This window comes from Amphiprion ocellaris, chromosome 16 (assembly GCF_022539595.1).
Source record: "Amphiprion ocellaris isolate individual 3 ecotype Okinawa chromosome 16, ASM2253959v1, whole genome shotgun sequence".
Lineage (NCBI taxonomy): Eukaryota > Metazoa > Chordata > Actinopteri > Pomacentridae > Amphiprion > Amphiprion ocellaris.
The window spans coordinates 29,386,962-29,410,184 of record NC_072781.1 but is presented as its reverse complement, the minus strand read 5'-3'; the positions used below and the strand labels follow the sequence as shown (position 1 = coordinate 29,410,184).

Sequence of the window (23,223 nt, the reverse complement as noted above, 5' to 3'; positions counted from 1 at the left end):
GGATCACAATCATGTGATCGTCAGCAGGCAGCTGACATAGTGTTCACTTGTTGTCATAGTTACAGTGACACCATGTCGCTACCTCGCAATAATACAGAAATCTTTAACCCTTTGATGCATAACATGGGTCAAAAGTGACCCAAATCCAATGGAAAATGGGTATCTCCTCATGTGGTCTACGCATCAAAGGGTTAACAAATCCGTGGATCCGGACTATAAGCCGCATCACTGCCAGAATCTAATCAATTGGTCCTTGTGTCATTTCTGAGCTTCCCTGAAAATTTCATCCAAATCCATCAGTCCGTTTTTGAGTAATGCTGCGAACAGACAGACAAATGTACAGCGATCGTCACATATAATGATTAACTGTCCATGGCATCTGATGTTTGACTATGTGGTAGAGATTGTATTTATAGAACTGTTCATTGGTCTCTTACACTTTGTTTATACACTAAATATTTGCATTAAATGTAATTAATTGATTGCAGAAAATAATGTATCATCATATATAAACATCAGTGATTTCAAATCAATTCTAATTCCATATTGTGAGTTAAAACATGCTCTATAATCCTCATTGAAGTCACACATCTATTCAAATCTACTGTAGGACTCCTAACACCCACCCATCCATCCATCCATCATCTGTACACCACTTCATCCTCATTAGTGTCGTGGGGAGCTGGAGTCTATCCCAGCTGACTTGTGGTGAAGGCAGGAGACACCCTGGACAGGTCACCAGTCTGTCACAGGGCTACATATAGAGACAAACAATCACACTCACATTCACACCTTTGGAGAAATTTTAGAATCACCAATTAACCTCATCATGTTTTTGGATTGTGGGAGTAAGACGGAGTAGCCGGAGAAAACCCACACATGCACAGGGAGAACATGCAAACTCCATGCAGAAAGATCTCGGGAAGGCCGGGACAGAAACCAGGGACCTTCTAGCTGTAAGGTGAAAGTGTTAACCACCAAGCCACTGTGCAGCCCATCCTTAACATAACCCTTTTAAATAGCTTCTCTGCATGCAGCATGCTGCTAGCATGCACTTGCCTCACCATTATGTGGATTTGCTTAATGCAGGTACTGTTTTCTTGACAAGACATGACAGTTTTTGGTCTCATTTGAATTCCAAATTGTCCAAAGCATGCTTTTCTAACAAAAAAGAACTGCCAACTGTATGAATTTTGAAAGTGCCTGAACGTGTATAAGTCTGGTATAGGCCATGCAGAATGACCCTGTCTGTTACTTATCGGCTCCTATCAAGCCTCTGTAGAGTTTACATTGTGTTTTTAGAGAAGGTGAGGGCTTCACTGTCTAGCTCAAGATCACCTTAATGGCAATATTTCCTCACTGGAGGGTTAGAGATGTCCTGAGTTTGCAAAGATTTTAGGCTCAAACTTAGATTATTCTCGGATATTACCTACATATTACAGCAATTTTCTTAAAAAAAAAAAAAAAAAGTTTGAGGACGCTTTCTGAAGGCTGAGAAGAGCTCCACATGAGAAGTAAAATCACTGGTTTCCCTGTAACAGTAGTCAGTTTTCAATGACACAATCAGGAATTAAGTCGACAAATAACTGCTTACACAACCTTTAAAGTTCTCTTAACCTGAATACATTCCCATTTTACATGCCAGTCTAGAATTCAGCTCAATTTCTATACAGAAACTGGGTAGCCACTGGATGTCAACCTGAATATTTGTATAGCTCCGCCCCCACACTGCTTCCAGGTGAACCAATTAGAATGAGCAGCTGCTTCTCAGTCCACTAGTTTTATTTATTTCCTACAGCTGCTTCCGCTAAACTCTAAAAATGTCTCAAAACTCAACAAATGTTCTGCTGCTGGCTGCAAGAGTGAACACAAGAGTCTTCATGCACTGACAGCATCTGAGGAACTGAAGGAAATACTCAGGAGAATCCTTAGTGTTAGCATGCTGTGCAGCTGATGTGGCTAACATTATCTTTGATGGTCAGAGCTCTGAATAAACTGTAACACTAAGGGACATTCAGAGATGATGGAAACGTTAATTTAAACCAGTAAACCAGGACTGGGTGGGTTACTGTGTTTTTATGTTAGCATCTATTAGCTTCTCTCCTGCTCTCTGTGCTCATTAAACTGCATTTTAACACAGCTGAACTCACAAGAAATTTACAGATGTTTCTGTTGTCAGAGAGCAGAATGAGAATGAAACAGTGCCTGAAACTCATGTTAACCAGCAGTCACTTCATTTGCAAGCTTCTGCTAAATTAGCTAAAATGCTAATTTCATAACATTGTCTGACAAACTCACCAAACGCAGGAGTTAAAAACAACAACTGTGCTGTGAATTCAGAGATATTGCCATGTGAAATGATCCTCAGAGAGAAAGTTAGAAGATAGACAGTCCTGCTCTTACACACTAATTCACAGATGCAGAGAGAGTCTCCTTCCTGAAGGGGGCGGGGCCAGCAGCAGCTCAGCCACATTTAAAGCTACAGACCCTAGAGACCAAGAGTTATACAGTAATGGTATAATGAAGCACCTTTGTGGTGTTTTGAGCTGCAAAATGAAAAGTCCCATTGATTATTTTTGCTTAAGGGGACACAAAACGGGACCTTTTGAAAACCAAGCAGCTGACATCTCCATCAAACAAAGCCTCAGTTTCATTCTCGCTCAGTTCCTGACCTGCCTTCATCTTTGACATTGAAAACAGCCCCTCACTGGCTAATTACCAAAGGTTGTGGAAACTCCCCGCAGCCCGGCATCTCATAGCTGAACCTTCCACGACTCGTGGTGCTGATTAAGGGATCCGAGGCCACGTTTAAATAACTCAACCTCCCTCTATTAATCTCCCTCTGTGTGCGGATTGAGAGATCTCCACTTCATTCGGATGTATCTCCCACACACCATTAAAGAGCCGCCTAATACAGTGATCAGTATGTGGTGGAAATAACAGCATCCTGAGAGTAAAACCGATTCTTAGTCACCGGAGCGTAAAGTTCTGGCTCATCACTGTTGTCCATAATAATAATAATAATAATAAAAAGAAAAAACGCGGCCGAGGTTGGGCTAATGAGAGCCCTTAGCAGACTCGTTTTTCATTTGTAAGCACAAAGGAAACAGTCAGCAGTCTGCTTGTGATATTAATGAGTACATCATCTGTGGAGCAGATCTGATTCCTCCCCAGAAAAACTCAACATTTATCTTTTATTTTCTTTCTGCATTATCCTCAACGAGCAGCAAAACCCATCTCAATACATAAATTAAGTCGCATTTTTTGCCGTTTTTCCAGCTTCTCATGCAACTTCATTTATTAATTTCAATTATAAGCTCATCCATTTAATGTAAGTTGCTGCAGATTCCCTTCGGAAGCGTGCTCCGTCCGCCATCAGCCATGGATGTTGTGATAAATCACCGGGAGAAGTCGAGCTCTCCAACAGCACTACAGTGACCGCCGAGTATTAATCACAGCAGGACAGATTATTACCCGTCCTCTATCCATCTTTTTTTTTTTTCCTGGTGACATTGCAGGGCCTAAACAAACAATAGTGTGTTGGTATTATCCAGCATGTGCAGTGTTCCTGTTGTGGATCTCTGGGTGGAGCATGAATAGCTACAAAAACTGTTTCCCTGCAGCAATTTGAGTTGATATGCCAGGTTTATTTGCAGAGTTGCGAAGCGAAAAGACTGTCATCACAAAAACTGTGCTAAAAAAGAGAATGCAGTACATAAAAAAACAAAATTGAACAAATTATTGCAAAGACTTTTTATGCAGTTTACATGTAAATTAATAAATTTTTTCTGTCACTTCACCGGATAAAAATTGTAATTGAACATAAAAGAGAGAACACAGCAAAACAAACTATATATATATATATATATATATATATATATATATATATATATAGTTTTGCTGTAGCAATTAGGATTGATAAACTTTTTTTTTAAATCTAGATATCACCAGGAATTTACCTAAACAGGGAAAATCAACATGTAAATTGATACCTTTTCAAAAATAATGATAATAAAATGTGTAACTTACCAAACCAAGTAAATCAAACAGTAGCAAATATTGGAGAAATTATATTTTCCTTGCTGGTTTAAATACATTCAAAACTGTGCATTTTACAGTAAAATGTGGTAAAAGAAAAAAGTGCCATTTATGAAACTACAGATTTTTATTGTATATGTATATATTTTTTGCACAGTTAACATGTAAATTAATACTTTTTCTGTAATTTACCCCATAAAATCTGTAATTTAGCAACAGTAAAAGAGAGAGCATAGAAAAACAAGAGTCAATAAATTAAAAAAATATATTAGATGAGTTTTCCTGCAGCAGTTTGGGTTCAAACACTGATTTATTTGCAGATTAGTGAAGTGAAAATAATTTTGATGAAGCTGGAGGATGCACAGAATGTAAATCTGAGCCTATATGAATATTAATGGTTGATTTTGACTCACAAGGTTTGGTTTCTTTGTTCTGCAGCTTCTCCTACCGTCCCTCCGCTGCACTCGGAGCATTTTAAACCCTGTCATGAGAAGGACTTGGCCTACTGCCTGAACGGCGGTGAATGTTTTGTCATCGAGACGCTCAGTGGGCCTCACAAGCACTGCAAGTAAGTGATCATTTTCTTTAAATGCCTCCTCCTCTCTCCTCTCTGCTGCTTTGTTCCTCTGAAACCTGCTCTGGATCATCGTCTGCTTTCTATATGCTGCTTCTGATGAGACACTTTGGATTAAACCCTCCATATTATTCACTTTATGCACATGTACATTTTGCGAGCACGTAGTCGACTATACATGCTCTCTTCTGCCTCTGTTGTTGGTACATGAATGCATTTGCTAAGTCATGCATTATATATTTTGTGTGCAGATTAGAATAGAATAGAAAAGATGTTGGAACTCTGCTTTAAAAAGAGATTGCACCATATAATAGAACAAGATTGCACTGTCGTAAAAGGACAGATTATTGTAAAGGATTTGAACAGCACTAAAATAAGTAAAATAATCAATTTATCACTGATAGAATATTGCTGTAGATGGGGCTATCAAATCTTTTGTCTTCACTGTTTTTTTGGGGTTTTTTTTAAGTGAAAATAGCAGCAATGGTGCCTGAAAAAAATGTGTTTAAAAAAATGGAATACTGTATATTAATAATCTGCAAAACAATTATATTTTAGCCGATTTCAATACAGTTGAAGTGTGTAATTTTCCAGTCACATAAAAATACAGAAAGAACAAATTACCCTTCAAAAATATAATAATAATCATAATTAATATTATTGTATAATAATTATTATTATTATTATCATTATTATTATGTACAGGTTTGGCATCTTTGTATTTGTTTATCTAATTTAAATTAACACAATGAAGAAAAATAACAGCAAATATTTTTTTACTGATTAAAATACAGGAAAAAAAATTATGTCACTTTGCAATCAAATGTGAAAAATAAAATAAAAATTATTTGTCATGTAGATTTTTTAATTCATTTTTTTACAGTTTGGACCCCTTTATTTAGTTAACATGTAAATTAATATTTTCTTTTAATTATTAATACTTTCTGCAATTTTGCTAGGTACCCTGTAATTGAATAAGACTGAATCTGTAGAATAATGCTTTCAAAAAAGGGTTTAGCATTTTTCAAATAACGACAAAACAATATTTTTTGCTGATTTAAATACAGTAAAAAAAAATGTAATTTTACATTCAAATGTTGTAAAAGAAAAAGTTGCAATTTTTAAAAATATTAATTCTAATTATATTTTTAACTGATTATTTTATGATTAACATATAAATTGTCTTTGTTTATATATATATATATATATATATATATATATATATATATATATATATATATATATATATACACACATATGCGTTCCTTTTTTGCTCTTTATTAATTTAGTAATTTGACTTTATTGTCTGTAAATTAACAAAACAATTAAAGTCTCTAAAATAACAGTAAATTGTAAAAGAAATAAATAAATAAAAAATTATACACAGTTAAAAGTGTTTATTTTTACAGTACATCTTCTGCAAATCTGCCAGATGTTTCTGAGTGTTTCTGAATGCTCCTCTCACCTATTGTTCTGTACGTTCACTTTCAACCAAAACTGGAATAATTCCTGGACAGCAGCTAATTAACTCCTCCCGTGTTCCTCCATCACCTCCCCGTGGCCCAAAGGCTGCACTGAGAGTGGCACGTTTTAATGATTTAACGTGCACAGCCAGATTGTTTGGAAGATACTGAGCACACACATCAATAACTATAACTGCTGTGAATCCGAGCTGACAGCTGCCGTCCACCGCAAAAGAGCAGCCATAAAGTTTTTGGATCTTTCCCTCATGTCGATTTATGCTGCAGAGATGGATGGAGCTGGCAGCGGCTTCATTTGATTTACCTAATGGAAGGATTTTCTCATCTTTGTGTATCAGTATTGCAGTTTTCTGTGTGGGAGCGTCGGCTGTCCCAGATTTGAGACTTGAGCTCGTGGGCACTTCTCCTTTTTACTAATTAAGTCCCAGAACAACTTCTTCCAAAACCTAACCTCGGGACTTCCACCCGACCTGCTTTTCAAAGAGCCTGTTTTGCCTCCCCAGAGCTACCAGTGTACATCCGTATGCATGGGAGCGTGCATGTGAGAGTGCACGTGAGGATGATGTTGGGTGTGTTTTAGCTAAATACTGAAAGAAAGACTCACAACACTGCAAATATGTAATAAAGCTGAACATAGGAGCAGGATACATGTGCACTTGTGTAGTCATGACAAAAATAAATAAATCTGCTACAAAGAGAATGCACTGTTTTAAAGAACAAGATTGACTATTGTGAAGACTCTGAGTTACAACTATGCTAATATTTTATAAATTATATAAAATAATTAATCACTGGAATAATATTGCTTTAAATATATGGAATCCACATTGTAAAAAAATGGTTCAAATCTGGCAGCAAATATGCCACAAATATGAAATAACATGATAACAAACATAATACATTAAAATTTTAAAAAGTTAAAAAAAAAAATTAATAAAAACATAAATTTTTTTTAAAAATTGTAAAATAACATTTTACTATTTGGAAAAATGCTGATTACAAACTTTTTTCTGTGATTTTACTAGATATTACACGGAATTTAACAAAACAGGGAAAATATGAAGAACTGCTGTTTTACAGATATTGTTTTTTTTTTACGTGTAATTTAACGGGGGGAAAAAAGGAAATCAAATAGTGTCAAATATTAGTAAATTGTATTTTCCTTGCTGATTTAAATACATTAAATATAACAAAAATTGTTTTTCCAGTAAAATGTGCTATAAGAAAAAAATACCATTTCTATTTTAAAAAAACCCCCACAGATTTATGGTTTTTTTTTTAACAGTTAACATGTAAATCAGTACTTTTTTCTGTAATTTTGTAATTTTTAAATGTGAAAATATTCCAGTTTATTTTCTCTTCTGTGGCAGGAAACTGAACAGGAAATGAGTCTGATTGTAATTATTGATGGAAAAGATGGTTTTATAATTGATTTTACATCAAATATCAGCTTGTGAGAGTGCAGATGTGGATGATGTTGGGAGTATTTTAGCTGAATACTGCAAGAAAGACTCATCAAAATGAAAATATAAAAGAGTGATTACAAAAAATACGTTAAAAAAGAACATGCACCACATAGAAGAACAAGGTTGCACAGATTATTGCAAAGAGTTGCAATGACGCTAAAACTCAAAGAATAATATGAAACAATGTAGTCATATAATACTTTCGGGTCTTTGGGCACTATTTTGATGGCTAACTGGTTTGAACATCAATAATTATAGAATATTATAGTGTAATGTTTAAGGTGCAAGACAATAAATTGTCTCCCTTTCAGAAAAAAGTAATTTTTAAATCCACAAGTGGCATTAAAAATCCGGAAAAATCATCAAAATGACACTAGTTATCAGTCAGGAACTGTAAAAACTGAAAAAAAAATCTGATTTTCAACTTCCTAGGAGCTAATCATGTGTGAAACTTCACCAGATCTAAGCTTCAAATCCTGATATTTCTTTAAAGACACTTTATTCTATTTGTCTCATGTTTAAAAAAAATCACAAAAAATATACTTTTAGCAATAACAAGATTCTTTAAAAATTTAAAAATTCTGTGATCTTCGATGCAATTATGAAGCCATTAATGACTCAGCTGTGTCCAACAGTCATGTGTGTAAAATTTTGGGATTTTTTTTTCACTCGAACCGATTCATAAAGTTCTTACTCTGGAACTGATTAAACTCAGACAATCAGTCAATCAGAGCCTTTATAGGAGTGTTTAATAAATGGATTGGAGACGAAATATTATTAAAATTCACATTAAAGAAAAAAACAACGAATGTGCTTCAGTTGACATTAATCTATCCTCATCAACACAAGAATGACAAATTTCACCCCAGGCACAGGATCAATGGATGCTCTGATTCAATTTGTGTTTACCACAAATTGAGACAAATCAGGTTGTAAAAGTGTGATCAATTGAGACGTTTAATGGGGATGAATTGAGCCGTTTTTTTCTTCTTTTTTGTGGCGTTATTTGTCACCAAATTAATCATTTTTATTTGCGAGATGGAACTTGATCCTTTTTGCAACGATTTTCTCCAAAGAGTCGTAACTCAAGCATCAAGCGGCTGTAAAACGAGCCGACGTCCCCCAGAGCTGCTGGGAGGAGACGGTTGTGTTTGTCAACCTTTAGAGGATGGCTGCACAAACACACACACACACACACACACACACACACACACACACACACACACACACACACACACAGAATCACACTAACAGACACACACACACACACACACACACAATCACACTAACAGACACACACAGACACACCCACACACACACACACACACACACACAGAATCACACTAACAGACATACACACACTAACAGACACACACACGCACACACACACACACACACACACACACACACACACACAGAATCACACTAACAGACACACACACACCCACGCACACACACACACAGAATCACACTAACAGACACACACACACACACACCCACGCACACACACACACAGAATCACACTAACAGACATACACACACTAACAGACACACTAATAGACACACAAACAGACACACTAATAGACACACAAACAGACACACTAATAGACACACAAACAGACACACTAATAGACACACTAACAGACACACTAATAGACACACAAACAGACACACTAATAGACACACAAACAGACACACTAACCCTGCACAGAGCTCTGGGCACCACAGTATCAGTTCCATCGTTAGCGCTCAGCTAACCACTAAATTAATCAGATGATATTTTCAGAACCTGGACAGAGTCCAAACCATCGGGTCCTAAACGTGATGCTGAGTTTGATTAATTACTTCCAGCTTTGCATGATTCTCCCAGAAACAACAGAAGCTCTGAAGGGTCGGTGTAATAATTTGTTTAAATCGTGTCTCTTGTCCGTACAGTTTTTCTTTACTTTCTGATTTCTTTCTGCAAATGCATTTTCATAAATAATGTAATTTTACAGCAAAAAACAGTTTGAAGAATCATGGGCGTAATTATGTCAGAATTATGAGGGAGCAGTAAATCTAGTTTTCTGGCTTTCAGTGACATACCAGTTTAAATTTCAAGCTGCCTTCACCGAAGCAGAAAAGCAAAGAAACTGCAGCTCAAGTTCACTTTCTGAGTTCTCTAGTCTCTGCATCAAGCAGAAAAACAACCAGGCGGTTCAGTTTTACTTCTGCTGACACGGCTCTGTTTATTCATTCTGTCTTTTGGAAGTGCAATGAATTAGATTTTCTGGACGGTTTATTATTTATTTCCTGCTGGGAGTGTGACCGGGCGGCCCGGCTAGCTGAGCCCCGTCTCATCGAGAGGCTATTCCATGGCGACGGAAAGCCAGTCTCACCTGGGGAGTGGAGGTGGAGGAGGGCTCGGAGGAGATCCCTGCAAAGCCCACCGCCGATGAGGCCGGAGGGGGTCTGACGGAGGGCACAAACTGATATATGACACAGAAAAACCCTGAAAAAGACGTCGGTTCTGACTGCGCGGGAAGCCTCAGAGCCTTTTTCTGTGAGAAATGGTGAAATATTCCTGCATGTTTGGTGCTGACAGTCCTCTGAAACAGGGATTGTGGTTAAAAGATGGCTGCTGTGAGGCATTTGGGAGCTTTTTTCTGAACTGAATTAATAAGGATGATTCTCAAAGTTTTTGGTGAATACAAAATACTGATTGTTAAAATTGAAGACAGCCTCATGTTTTCGGTTTTTGCTGTGTTTTTCCTTCTTTCTTTAGCTCATTTTTCTATGTTTTCTCATTCAGAGCTTCAAGCATAGAAATATATGAGGAGCTTTTCCATTCAGGTTTGTCTCATTCGCCTCCAGTTTCTCTTTTCTCTCTGCGTCCTTCATCAGTACGTCGAGTTTCATAGCTTCTCCATAATGTTTCCACTGCAGTGTCATTCAGCTAATGTCTGTCAAAAGCATCAGTTTGAACAAAATATTATCTGCCGGATAAAAGTAGCTGCTGCAAATAATTGAAGCTGTACAAAAAGCCGAAGTGAAGCTGCGACAAAGCAGGATAATGCTGCGAGATTAGTCCGAAAAAAGGCTACAATAATGTCAAGAGACTGTCATGTCAAAAAGTGTTAGAGGGTAAATGTGGTATTAGGGGGTAAATGTAGTGTTAGAGGTTAAATGTAGTATTACAGGTTAAATGTAGTATTAGAGGGTAAATGTAGTGTTTGAGCGTAAATTCAACGTTAGAAGGTAAATGTAGTGTCAGAGGGTAAATGTAGTGTCAGAGGGTAAATCTAATGTTAGAAGGTAAATGTAGTAATTGAGGGTAAATGTGGTGTTAGAGGTTAAATGTAGTGTTAGAGGTTAAATGTAATGTTAGAGTGTAAATGTAGTAGTAGTGGCTAAATGTAGTATTAGAAGGTAAATGTAGTGTTAGAGTGCAAATGTAGAGGGCAAATATAGATCAGCTGTAGTACTTGGTTGTTCCACCAGGTGGAGCCTCTTACTGTTTAATACTGTAGAGACCACAGGAGAGGTCATTCAGACTACAGTTCGTGTTGGCAAGCAGAGAGCATTGTGGGGGTTTAGCTAACAACGGGCAGCACGACAAAGACTTCAGGGTGGATTAATCACCTCTGTCCGGAGATTATGTAATTAAGACAAACTGGGATCAACTAGGACACAGTTGCTGTATCAGATTGTGCGGAAACAAAATAAAAATGTAAAGTAAAATATGCATCTACATTTATAATATGTAGAGTCTTTTTTCCAGCCAGAAACTGTAAAAACACGTTGTTTACTCACTTTGAATTCCTGCGAACGAGCGAGGAGCAGGAACGTTGTGCAGCAGACAAACCTCTTCTTTCTGAAGTGTAATCCTTCCTCCCCTCCCTTCAGTCCTCTTCATCCTCCCTCCGTCTCCCTGGACTACGATTCTTGTCTTTCCGGGGTGACCTGAGGCTTTTTTCCAAAGCGTTCAGCCACGGACCGGCAGCTCCGGCTTGACTTTGGGCCTCAAAGGGGCAAAGAGAAGCTGCACAGTAGAATATGTAACACTGAGTTCCCTCCACACTCACAGTGACAAGCCAATTAACAAGAAGTATGCGTGAAATTGAAGACGTAGCAGCAATAACACACATTCAGGCTGCAAGTAAACAAGGAGATTAAAATGCGTATGTAAAGAAAAAACATGTACCTGAAGCATTTAGAAATATAGACCTCCGGCAGATATTACTTTTGATTATTACATATTATCTCCCCTATGCAAAGTGTAATTGTATATTATTTAGTTGCTCAAAACTGGAAACCATCTGAGAAGGACGTGCATGAAGAGGCATCCATCAGATTGTGAAGAGCAACAATGCTGCACCAGATTAAATGCTTTATTTAGGGGGTTTTGAGATTCTCACAGAGCAGCTTCACTATTGTGCACAGTTTGCTTTCATCTGTAACTGGATCCTCCATTTCCTTTGTGCAAAATCTTAGTGGGACAATACCGTCACACATTCAGAAATCAGGTATGCTTATTTTAGTCATTTTTCCAGTCTGTTGGAAGCTGTTGGTTTGGTTTTTCTAGTTTTGCAATTTTTTTTTGCCCTGATACAATCCCAGTTATCAATGTTTAGTCTTTAGTCAGATGTAGAGAACCTGTGTTCTCTACATGATGTCAGTAAATGTATTATAGATCAGCTGTAGTACCTGGTTGTTCCACAAGGTGGAGCCGCTTATTGTTTAATGTAGGGGTCTGTAGATACCAGAGGAGGCGTCACTCAGACCACAGTTCATGTTGGCAAGAAGAGGGCATTATGGAGATTTAGCTAGCAACGGGCACCATCACAAAGATTTCTGTGATGCTTAATGACCTCCGACCAGTTCTTGTGTAATTAAGACAAATGATCAACTCTGACATGGAACTTTTTGCAGCTTAAATCATGTTTCTGTTGACAAAAACAGTAAAATCAGTACAGGACAAACATCCACGTGCTCTATTTGTGTTATTAATTGCTCAATTATTGATTAAAATGGCTGCTTTTATTAGGAAAATGATCCAAAATTTGCATCTCTTGTGTCCTGGCATGAATTGTGCTCTCCTATTTCAATCAGTTATCGCCAGTTATTGCATTTTTATTTATTTTTTTTTTACAATGGTTTTACTGGTTTTATCTTGTTTTGATGTTTTACATGTAATTTTCTACCAGTCGGATAACATACGTGCACTTTGATTAGCTCAAGGTTGTTTAAACGTAAATAAATGTGATCTGATTTTAAAGTGCCTTAATCGGCTCCAGTCTGAAAAAATCAGGGTATTCCTTTGAACTGGGCTGAACTGCATTCTGTGCAGATAAGTGACAAGTATGGAAACAGATTAAAAATATAAAATAAAGTATCTATAGTATAGTATTTAGGGTCTTTTTCCAGGTTGTTAACACTTGCAGGCACTCAAAGCAACTTACCTTAAGAAAACCACCTGAACAACACCATTTACTAGGACCAGAAACTTCAAAAACTGAAAAGAAAGTAAGTCTAACATTCAGTTTAATTTGGGAAATTAACAAAATTTAAGCTTAACATCATGGTATTTCATCAAAATCTCTTTGTTTAACATGTCTTATTGATATGATTGCCAAAGAAATGTCTTAATTGGCCACAACCCTCATATTTATACCATCATTATCAGAATTCAGTGACTTTACATCAGTATATAGCTGGAATAGATGCTATGTGTTGTGCAGTTGTACTTTAAATGCTGCTGAAATGACAGTTAAGTCCAAATTTTCCTGACTGAATTCCAAATGTTTTGTCGGCAGCCAATTTACCAGATCAATGCTCACTGGCTTCACTTTTCAACTTCAAACTCAACTCATGAGTCCTTTTTCAGTCATAGTCTGCCGGCAGGCCAAAGTAGTTGATCCCAGAGTTCACAAAGTCTCCTGAAAATATGCTCGGGGCGTTTGGAAGAACATTTTGTGCAACCACCCATGCAAAAAAAAAAAAAAACGGAACCACATACATGTGATTGCCATCCCGGGAGACCCCCCGACATTCCTGCAGCGAGCTCGGCAAAAGTCAAGCAGTATATGGAGGGTCACTGCCTTCTGTGCAATATTGTTTCTGACAGCAGGGATTTAGCCTGACAGCGGAAAGCCTCTCGGATAAAGGTGTGTCAAATGCTCATGTTATAGAATGCTAACATTGGTGTGTATGTGTGTGTCCATAAAAAGAGCTGTGTCGAGGTGTGTCATTACAGGAAAAAACCTATACATTCATAAATCCATTTTTTATCCCGGCCACTCATCCTGTTTTGTTTTTTTTTCCTCCCTCTGTCTGCTGCCTCCTCTTCGTCGATTCCTCCAAACCCTCACCGCCATCTGTGCGATAATAATGGCACACCAGTGGGAGTTCGAGTGGTGTCTCTCTGACAGTAATAAACAAGGCTGATGCCATGGCATGCTTTCGAGGTGGGAGAAAATTAAACAGATAAGAGACCACATATTGTGGCTAGAAGGCACCGCTTTCGGCGAGCGAGTCCTCCAAGATGCCGAGAGGAGCTCGAAGAGCCATGGAGAGGAAAAAAACAGAAGCCGGGCAGCAGCCGAGGGGCGAGGACGACTGCTGTAAAGCAGGAAACCGGCAGCGAGAGGGTTTTTTCTGATGACTGGGAGGAGATGAGTGTGAGCGGCGGTGGCCAAGCGTCAGTATGTCACTGTGTGCTGATTTAATTAGCACACAATGAAGGCTTGATGATCTCTTGGCAGCTCAATCATTGTGTTATATAAAAGGAACTCGGCGCTGAAGGAAGCAGCCTCCATGAAGCTGCGACAACAGTAGCTTCTAAAATCTAAATTCTCTTTAAGCAGTGACTCAATGGTGACCCAAACCTACAGAGAATAATCGTGTAGAATCAGTTACCCAGCTTTAGTGTTTTAGCCTCTTGATTTTACAGCACATTAACTGTTTGGGTTAAACTCACTGCTCCCATTTAACTCAGGAAGCATCTGTTTTTTAGTAAACTCAGGTAGATGAACACTATACCGCAGCATTCGTGTTGTTAGTCACATTTTTGTCGGCCAAACGGGACAAAAAGAAGCACAAAATCCCCAAAGTGTCTCTATTCAACCCTCAGATCGTACAAAGCTCTGTATATAGGTCACATATCCCTTTTTAAATCAAAATCCACTGCAGTGCACGGGTTGCAGTTTACATATGAACATGTGAAGCCTCCGTTGAGCTGCGCGACATCCTTATGCACCAGTTTCAGATTTGGGTTTTAACCCTCTGAAGCCCAAAATCCAGCAGGATGCTTAAAAGGCTTATCTTGAAAGAAAACCACCAAATGAAACCATTTACCATAAAAAGACAGCATAAAAACAGTTAGAATTCATGGACATTCAACTTTTCCACAGACCTTGAACTTATCATGCGCAGTTCTCTCAGGAACAATTAACTTAAAAAGTTAAATTTCTTCAAAATCACTTTATTCTACACATCTCGGTTTAAAAATTCTGCAAGAAGGAGGTTTTAAAAAACTACAATGAAGCCATGACACAGTCCAGTCTCAGTTCAACATTGCAGCAAGTATGGAAACGAAATAAAATGTAAGGCTATAGTATGCAGAGAAACCATTTTGTCCTGTATTGATAACACCTGTGGACACCAAAAGGCAAGAAAATGACCAAAAATCTGACATTTATCAGAGCTAGAAGCTGTACAAATAGAAAGAAAAGATGTGTAATGCACTTTTTTATCAGGGAAATTGACAAAATCTGACCTTAAAATTGTGATATTTCATCAAAATTGCTTTATTCTACTTGTCTCATTTGAAAAATACCAAAAATAATTATCATTAACCAGATTCTGTGAAAGGGCAAAAAAAAAATTGCAGAATTAAGCTGAATTGCAGATTGTGTTCACACAGAGCAGATATGTGTTGAATCAAAATAAAAATATCAAGTGAAACATCTATAACATGACTGTTTTGCAAGTTGGTGACGCTTATGGACACTAAAAGACAAGTTACCTTAACAAAACCTCCAAAAATACTCCATTTTTCAGAGCCAGAAACTGTAAAAACAAAACAAACAAAAAAAATGTGATGCACATTTCTGTTCCGAACATTGAATAAATCCTACCTTAAAATCATATTTAATTAAAATCGCTTTTTTTCTATGTGTCTCATTTAAAAAATCTGCCAAGAGTTAACCATTTTTATTAACCAGATTCTGTAAAAAAGAATTCTGCACAATCAAAAAGCTTTTAGTGACTCAGCTGTGACCAGCAGTCATGTGATAAAAATTCAGGGAGTTTTCAGCTGAACTGCAGGCAGTGTTTATACAGAGCAGATAGGAGATAAGTATGAAAACAAATAAAAAAATATATAAAGTAAAATATCTAGTACAGTATGTAAAGCCACATTTTTATTTTTATTTTTTTGGTGTTGGAAGCACGTATGGACACTTAGAGAAACAATGCACATGTCGATTCAGGCTTATTTCAATTTTTGAACAAAAAATAATCAAAGAAATTCCACAAAACATATTTCTTAGTTTTCTCTAAGTAGTTCTCATTGTTGTGCTTTTTCCATAGAGGCTTTCGGAGTAAAAAATGTAGCCTTCACTGTGGAAAAAGTATGACAGGAGTAAATAAAACCCCCAGAAACTGCTTTGAGTTCATGGGGTTAATTAATGAATTGTACGTTTCCTGTTTTAAACGCAGTTGAAGCTGATTGTGTGTGACTGTGTGTGTGCATCTTCATGCAGAAGAAAACTCTGATCTTCTGTGATTGTGACTTTTCTCAAGCTGTCCTCTCAACGCCGCTTCAGACGCTCGACAACTTCTAAATTTCTGACTGATTCGCATTGATGTCTTTGTTGGTTTTTAATTAGCAAGATTTTACCAAGTTTAATTGTGCAATTGCATTAGCTCACTCAGCTCGGTCAACAGCAGACTGCATCCAATTAAAGAACACACACATGGACTGTGTTTATGTGTGCGTAGAAGCACTAAATCTCATTACGTTCTACTGTAAATACACTCATTTGTGGATAAATCTGTCAGAGCTGTTGCTTGTTGTTGGACAGTTGCAGGTGTAGCAACAATTACGACACCACTTTTACAGAAAATGACAGAAAAACACAGGATCTGGATTTGCTCTGCAAGCAGAAAGCTTTAAATAACCGTCAAATTCAACACCGTTATGAGTAATAGCACTTAGACACATTACAATCATTAATCTCATTTCTTTGCAAAAAGCCCTCACAGCTTGAGCCACCTGCAGGTTTGCAAAAGTAAAGACTAACTGGTTGAAATACTGTTGGCAGGTTTTTTTTTTTTGTGTGTGTGTGTTTTTTTTCTGTTATTCTTATTAAATTTTTCTGATTTCATAAGAAAGGATTCAATCTCGCTTGGCAGCAAAAACATCTTTTTTCAAACTTTTGCAAGAGCACATACTTTATAAATAAGCTTTAAATGGAATTCTGGGTCTACAGTTCCAAGAAATATTGTAAATGTTCTGCATCTTTTGAATTAATATAGTGCACGGGTTGCAGTTTACATGTAAAGCCTCAAAAAAACACACCACTGGGCTTAAAAAGCACCAAAATGACACCAAAATATCTGTATGTATGAGTCTTTTTCCAAGTTTTGTAAGGTCTGTAGACACCAAAATGGAAGTTATTATAAGACGATCATCAAAAATGTACCATTTATCAGAGCCAGAAATTGTAAAAACTGAAATAAATTATGTGTAACATACAGTCCCATTAGAAAATCAACTAAATCTAAGCTTAAAATTTTATGTTGCTATACTTTGTAAACAAGATTTAAGCTGATTTCTGGGTCCACAGTTCCATGAAATACTTCAGATGTTCTGCATCTCTGATTTAAATTAAACCAAAGCTCTGAGGGTTTTTGCTCCTCCAGCAGCCTGCTGGGGTTTAAATGGTTAATTCAAAGCGTGAATAGTAAAGAAAATTTCACTTCTTGCTGAGCTTTTGAAGTGACTGACAGCCCGGATGTATTCCATTACATAAATCAGTGATACAAATCAGTGAGCAGGAATATGGGAGCACATTTATATTCCGACTCCCACACAGTCGGCCCACCTTTAAGAGACTCAAACATACCATCATGCAGCACATTCAGCCATATGTATGTGTGTGGGGGCTTTCTCTAAGTGTTTCTGGAGACAAAACACACCAATTCTAAATGTCTGACAGCCCGTCGGTGAGGAAGCAGAGGAGGAAAGCGGCGATGTGACGGTCGGGGTTATGTGAAGTTCCTGACACATCAAAGGTGAAGAATTTTGCAGCATTATCCTCCGTAATGATGCACAAACACACGCGAGATGCAAAGTGTACAGTAACGAGACGGCGAGAGGACGAGGAGTGAGCAAGTACAATAATTTGGTGGTGTTCCTAATCAAGGCATCCCTTTCAAGTCAGCAGGTTTGATGTGTTAATGATGTGCAAATTTATGCAAATGAACTCTCCTTTTCCCTCCAAAACTCTGCCTGAGTTTGCCCCCTCCTGCAGGATACAGAACTCTGGATTAAAAGGAGGAAAGGGCATCGAAGAAGAAGAAGAAGCAGAAGAATTTAGAAGAAGAAAATTTTGAAGAAGGATTTGAAGGAAAAAGAATTGAAAAAAGAAGGATTTGAAGAAGACTTTGAAGAAGGGCAAGAAGAACAAGAATAAGAAGAATATGAAGAACAAGAGGAAGGAGAAGAAGAGTTTAAAAAAAGAATAATCTGAAGAACAAGAAGAAATTGAAGAAGAATTTGAAGATCAAGAAGATTTTGAAGAATGAGAAGAAGAAGAATTTGAAGATCAAGAAGAAGAATTTGAAAATCGAGAAGAAGAATTTGAAGACTGAGAAGAAGAATTTGAAGAAGAGGAAAAAGATCAAGAATAAGTAGAATTTGAAGAAGATCAATAAGAAGAACAATATGAAGAAGAAGAAGAACAAAAAGAGCAAGAATTTGAGAAAGAGGAAGAATTTGAAGAAGGAAAATGAGGTTTCAAGCTGGCCACAAAGACGCTGTAATTGACTATTTCTACCTCTGGGAGACTTTCCCCATTAGCTGAATTCTGGCACCGCGGTGGATTTTTAGTGAATGTGTGAAGATTTATAGTGAAAAGCTAAAGAGTAAAATGTGTATTTACATAAAGTATTGCTGAGAGAGAGAGGGACGGAAACTGAAAGCGACAGAGGGGGAGAATAGAACAGAGAGAAGCTGTGTCTGCAATATTAAGCAGCTCTGGAGTCCCAGCTCTACCTGGGAGCTACAGCAGCCTGCTGATGTGTGTTTTCACTGTAGTGCACTTCACTCTGAAATGGCAGCATCGCCTGAAGCCCAGACGTGTCTGTCTCCAGCGCCGGCTAACAAGAAGCAGCTCCTCCGTCCGTCAGAAAGCCGAGGCGTGATCGCATGCATGTAATCACACATGCAGCGTCATCACTGTGCACCAGCTTCAGATTTGTAGCCCAAAAAACACACCGCTGGTCTTAAAAAGCACCAAAATGACACCAGTTCTCATAGACAGATGCTGTAAAAACAGAGAAATTGTTGGATTTTCAACTTCCTGACAGTTCTTGAACTAATCCTGTGTAGTTCTGTTTGGGAAATTCAACTTAAAATAAGGTTGTTTCATCAAATTCACTTTTTCTCACTTTGAAAATTCAGCAAAAGGAGTTAACAAAAAACTGAAGCCAGGAAACAGCATTATGAGTAATAGCACTTAGACAAGTTGCAATCATTGATCTAGTTTCTTTGTAGAAAGCCCTCAGCCTGAGCCAACTGCAGGTTTGCAGAAATAAAGACTAACTGACTACCACATTTTTGTTTCTTTTTTAATTCAAATTTAATTTTCCTAATTTCATAAGCAGGGATTCAGCCTCGCTTGGCAGCAACAATATCTTTTGCACAACTTTTGCAAGAGCACATACTTTATAAATAAGCTCTGGGTCCAGAGGTCCATGAATTACTGCAATTATTCTGCATGTTTCAAATTAATATAGTGCACAGGTTGCAATGAACCAAAAAACACACCACTGGGCTTAAAAAACACCAAAAGTATCCCATTTCTCATCCAAATTGTTGGATTTTCAGCTCCTCCACAGTCGTTGAACTAATCCTGTGCAGTTTTGTTCAGGAAATTCAACTTAAAATTCGATTATTTCATCAAAATCACCTTTTCTCAGTTCAAAAATTCCGCAAAAAGGAGTCACCACGTCCTACAAAGAAGCCAGGAAACGGACGTGACAAAAATCAGTTTACTATTCATTTGAACAGGGATGAACTGCAGGCTGTGTAGATAAGTGACAAGTAAAGAAACTTAATTAAAGCAAAATATCTGCAGTATGTTGTCTTCTTCAAAGTTGGCAAGTTAATATAAGAAAATCACCAAAATACACCATTTATCAGAGCCAGAAGTCATAAAAACCAGAAAAAAGAAGTGTGACATAAATTATGTTAAGGAAATTCATCAAATATAAGTTTAGAATGATGATATTTGATCACAATCACTCTATTCTACATGCTTCAGTTAAAAATCTGCAAAAAGGTTCCTTTAAGAAAACTAAACTTAAGGTATGAAACATTAATTTGACAAAAAATTCTGTTCGTAATTGTTTGAATTTGGCTGAACTGCAGGCAGTCTAGAGAAGTGACAAGTAAATTAGCAAATTGAAAATTAAATAAAGCAAAATATCTATAGAATAGGGTTTAGAGCAGGGGTAGCCAACACAGTGCCCACAGCGCCTGGTTGCCCACAGCGCCTGGTTGCCCCCAGAGACCATGTGAGTTGCCCTCCACACGTTCTAAAAATAACACTAGTCACCATGAAATTCCTTATAAAAAATTATAGTTGCTGTTCTTTTTAAATCAAAAATACTTACATTAATGCAGATTTTAAATTACAATATTTATTATAATTTAAAAAAAAAAAAAAAAAAACTGTCTTCGGTGTAAATAAACTTTGACCTTGTCCGAGTCAAAGTTCACTGCGCATGTCAAACCACCACGTCACGCTACTGCAGCATCCGGACGCAAACACTTTGGGAAGCTAGATGCGGTTTTTAACCCCCAAAACATGACAGAGAAGCTAAAGAGAAAACACTATTTTCACGATGACTGGGAGGAAGAGTTCTTTTTCACCACAGTGAAAGATAAATGTGTGTGTCTTGTTTGCGGGGCGACTAGTGCGTCGGCAAAGCGGCGCAATGTGGAGAGACGCTAGTTTAGCCGCTACAAAGCTTCCATGCTAACTAGCCACCTGCTAGCGCACATAGACTGCGCACTACGGACAGGAAAACCCGGAACTTAAAGGCAGCTTTGACATCTACAACGAGGCGAAAAGTTTCTTCGTGGGGAAAAACGTACCATTAGAAAAGCTTATTTCATTGACGACGGACGAGGCTCCTCCATGACGGGTCGGTATGCAGGCTTCATTGTACGATGCAGAGGTGATCCAGACATTGAAGGTGCTGCTGGAGGAGCTGTGAGCTGAACACGGTGACCTGTTACTACACACAGAAACCCCATGGATCAGCAGGGGACCAGGTTTACAGCGTTTTTTGTCACTGTTGACCGAAATCAAAGAGTTCATGCAATCCAAAGGGGAAGACATCTCGCTTCTTGAGGACACTGAGTGGATTCTTGACCTTGTATTTTTAACGGACATCACTGGGAAACTGAACCATCTGAACTGTGAGCTGCAAGGTAAAGGTAAGACATGATAAGCTCTGCAATGCCAGGCTTCCCACTAACACACATTTACAGACAAAGAAAGAGGTAGCATGTTGTCATTCAAAACACCGTGCCATTACACAAATGTGAAAAATAATTTGTTGAAAACATGTAATGATTTGTTGTTATGATCTGTTAAAAATGTTGCAGTGCTGGTGAAAAATGCTGGTGATTAGTACTAATGTGATAGGATTCATTTCAAAATGTGAAAGAGTTGATTTTTTTTCTTACATAACTGATAATTTGTACAAACATGGGATAGAGTTCATGAATTGTTCAAAAATGTTACAAAGGTAGTGGTTTGTACAAATGAAGCATGATTTGATGATAGCTAATGATTTCCTAAAAATGTCAGAAGTGATAATTTGCACAGAAATGTAACTGGTGTGATTTTGAACAAAGTGCTGCAAATATGCTGATTCATACAAAACTGCCAAGAAAGATATTTACAACAGTTTCAAAGATGGGATACCTCTGACATTTAAATATTGGAACAGATTTCCATATATGTGTGTGTGTGTGTGTGTGTGTGTGTGTGTGTGTGTGTGTGTGTGTGTGTTTCCTACCGTCATTGCTGTGGAAGTCGTTAATTATTGTAAGGAATAATGAACATAAATTTGATCAGACAGTCTTTTTACATATTATTTTTATTATTATTATTGTTTAAAGATGATGGCGCAAGTTTGCTATTGAGGAAGTTTGTATCAAACAAGGTGCCCTTCATACTACTCAGTACCCTTGAAGTTGCTCTCAGGTTCAAAAAGGCTGGGGACCCCTGGTTTAGAGTCTTTTTCCAAGTTGGTACCACCTGTGGACACCGAAAAGCAAGTTGCTTGTATTAACATCAAAAATACACCATTTGTCAGAGCCAGAAACTATAAAACCTGAAAAACAAGTCGTGTGACGTACATTTATATGGAGGAAATAAATCAAATATGAGCTTAAAATGATAACACTTGATCAAAATCACTTTATTCTACGTTTCAGTTAAAAAATCTGCATGTTCTGCATTTGTCTCTTTAAAAAATGACAATGAATGTATAAAACATTAATTTGACAGAAATTCTTTTCCGATTTATTTGAATTTGGTTGAACTGCAGGCTTTGTAGAGAAGAGACAAGTACAGAAGCAAAAGAAAAATGTAAAATATCTGCATGAATGCACCTTTTTCCAAGTTTTGTGACATCTGTGGACCATGAAAGGAAAATCATTGCAAGAAAATCATCATATATATCTATATCTATCTATATATCTATATCTAATCTATCTATCTATCTATCTATCTATCTATCTATCTATCTATATATCTATCTATATCTCTCTCTCTCTCTCTCTCTCTCTCTCTCTCTCTCTCTCTCTCTATATATATATATATATATATATATATATATATATATATATATATATATATCACTGTATTCTGCATGCTTCAATTTTTAAAAAATGGCAAACATGCAGTGTCTGTCCAACTACACTTCCCAGACCTGTACAGATGAGTCTAATACACAATCTGTGCAAATAGCAGCACCTTTTTTTCTGTGTTCATGGATATTTCATGATTTTTCTGTTCAGTTAAGAGCAGAATCTGGTCGGGGTCACTGTAACACTGACGCTCTGCTAATGGCCGCTTTGACATTCAACCAGAGGTCCTATAATTGTCCTATTAGGGGCCTTTTTTCCCCAGTTATTGAGAATTAAATCCCACCTGAAAAGCCAGAAATCACATGGTGAAGCAGCGCTGTTCAATTTCAATCCTCTCAACTCTAGGCCTTTTTTTTCCCTGTCTTTTTTTCTAACTGTGGGTTCATTTTTCACTGCAATCTAAAGTCCTGCAGCTCTATGGAAACAGAACAACCATGAAGAAGGAGAGAGAACTTACAAATGCCTTCTTGGCATTGTGACACCCTTATAATGCCATAAATCATAAAACAA

The 23,223-nt window shown here is 37.4% G+C and overlaps 1 protein-coding gene across 2 annotated transcripts in view; it reads left to right on the top strand.

The window, feature by feature from the left end:
- Positions 1-23,223, top strand: part of LOC111579075 (pro-neuregulin-3, membrane-bound isoform) — a 464,743-nt gene that overhangs the window by 286,456 nt on the left and 155,064 nt on the right. For both annotated transcript variants that reach the window (XM_055018709.1, XM_055018708.1), the window contains exon 2: positions 4,477-4,606. In XM_055018709.1, the coding sequence (XP_054874684.1) occupies positions 4,477-4,606 (130 nt within the window). The remainder of the gene's footprint in view (positions 1-4,476; positions 4,607-23,223) is intronic.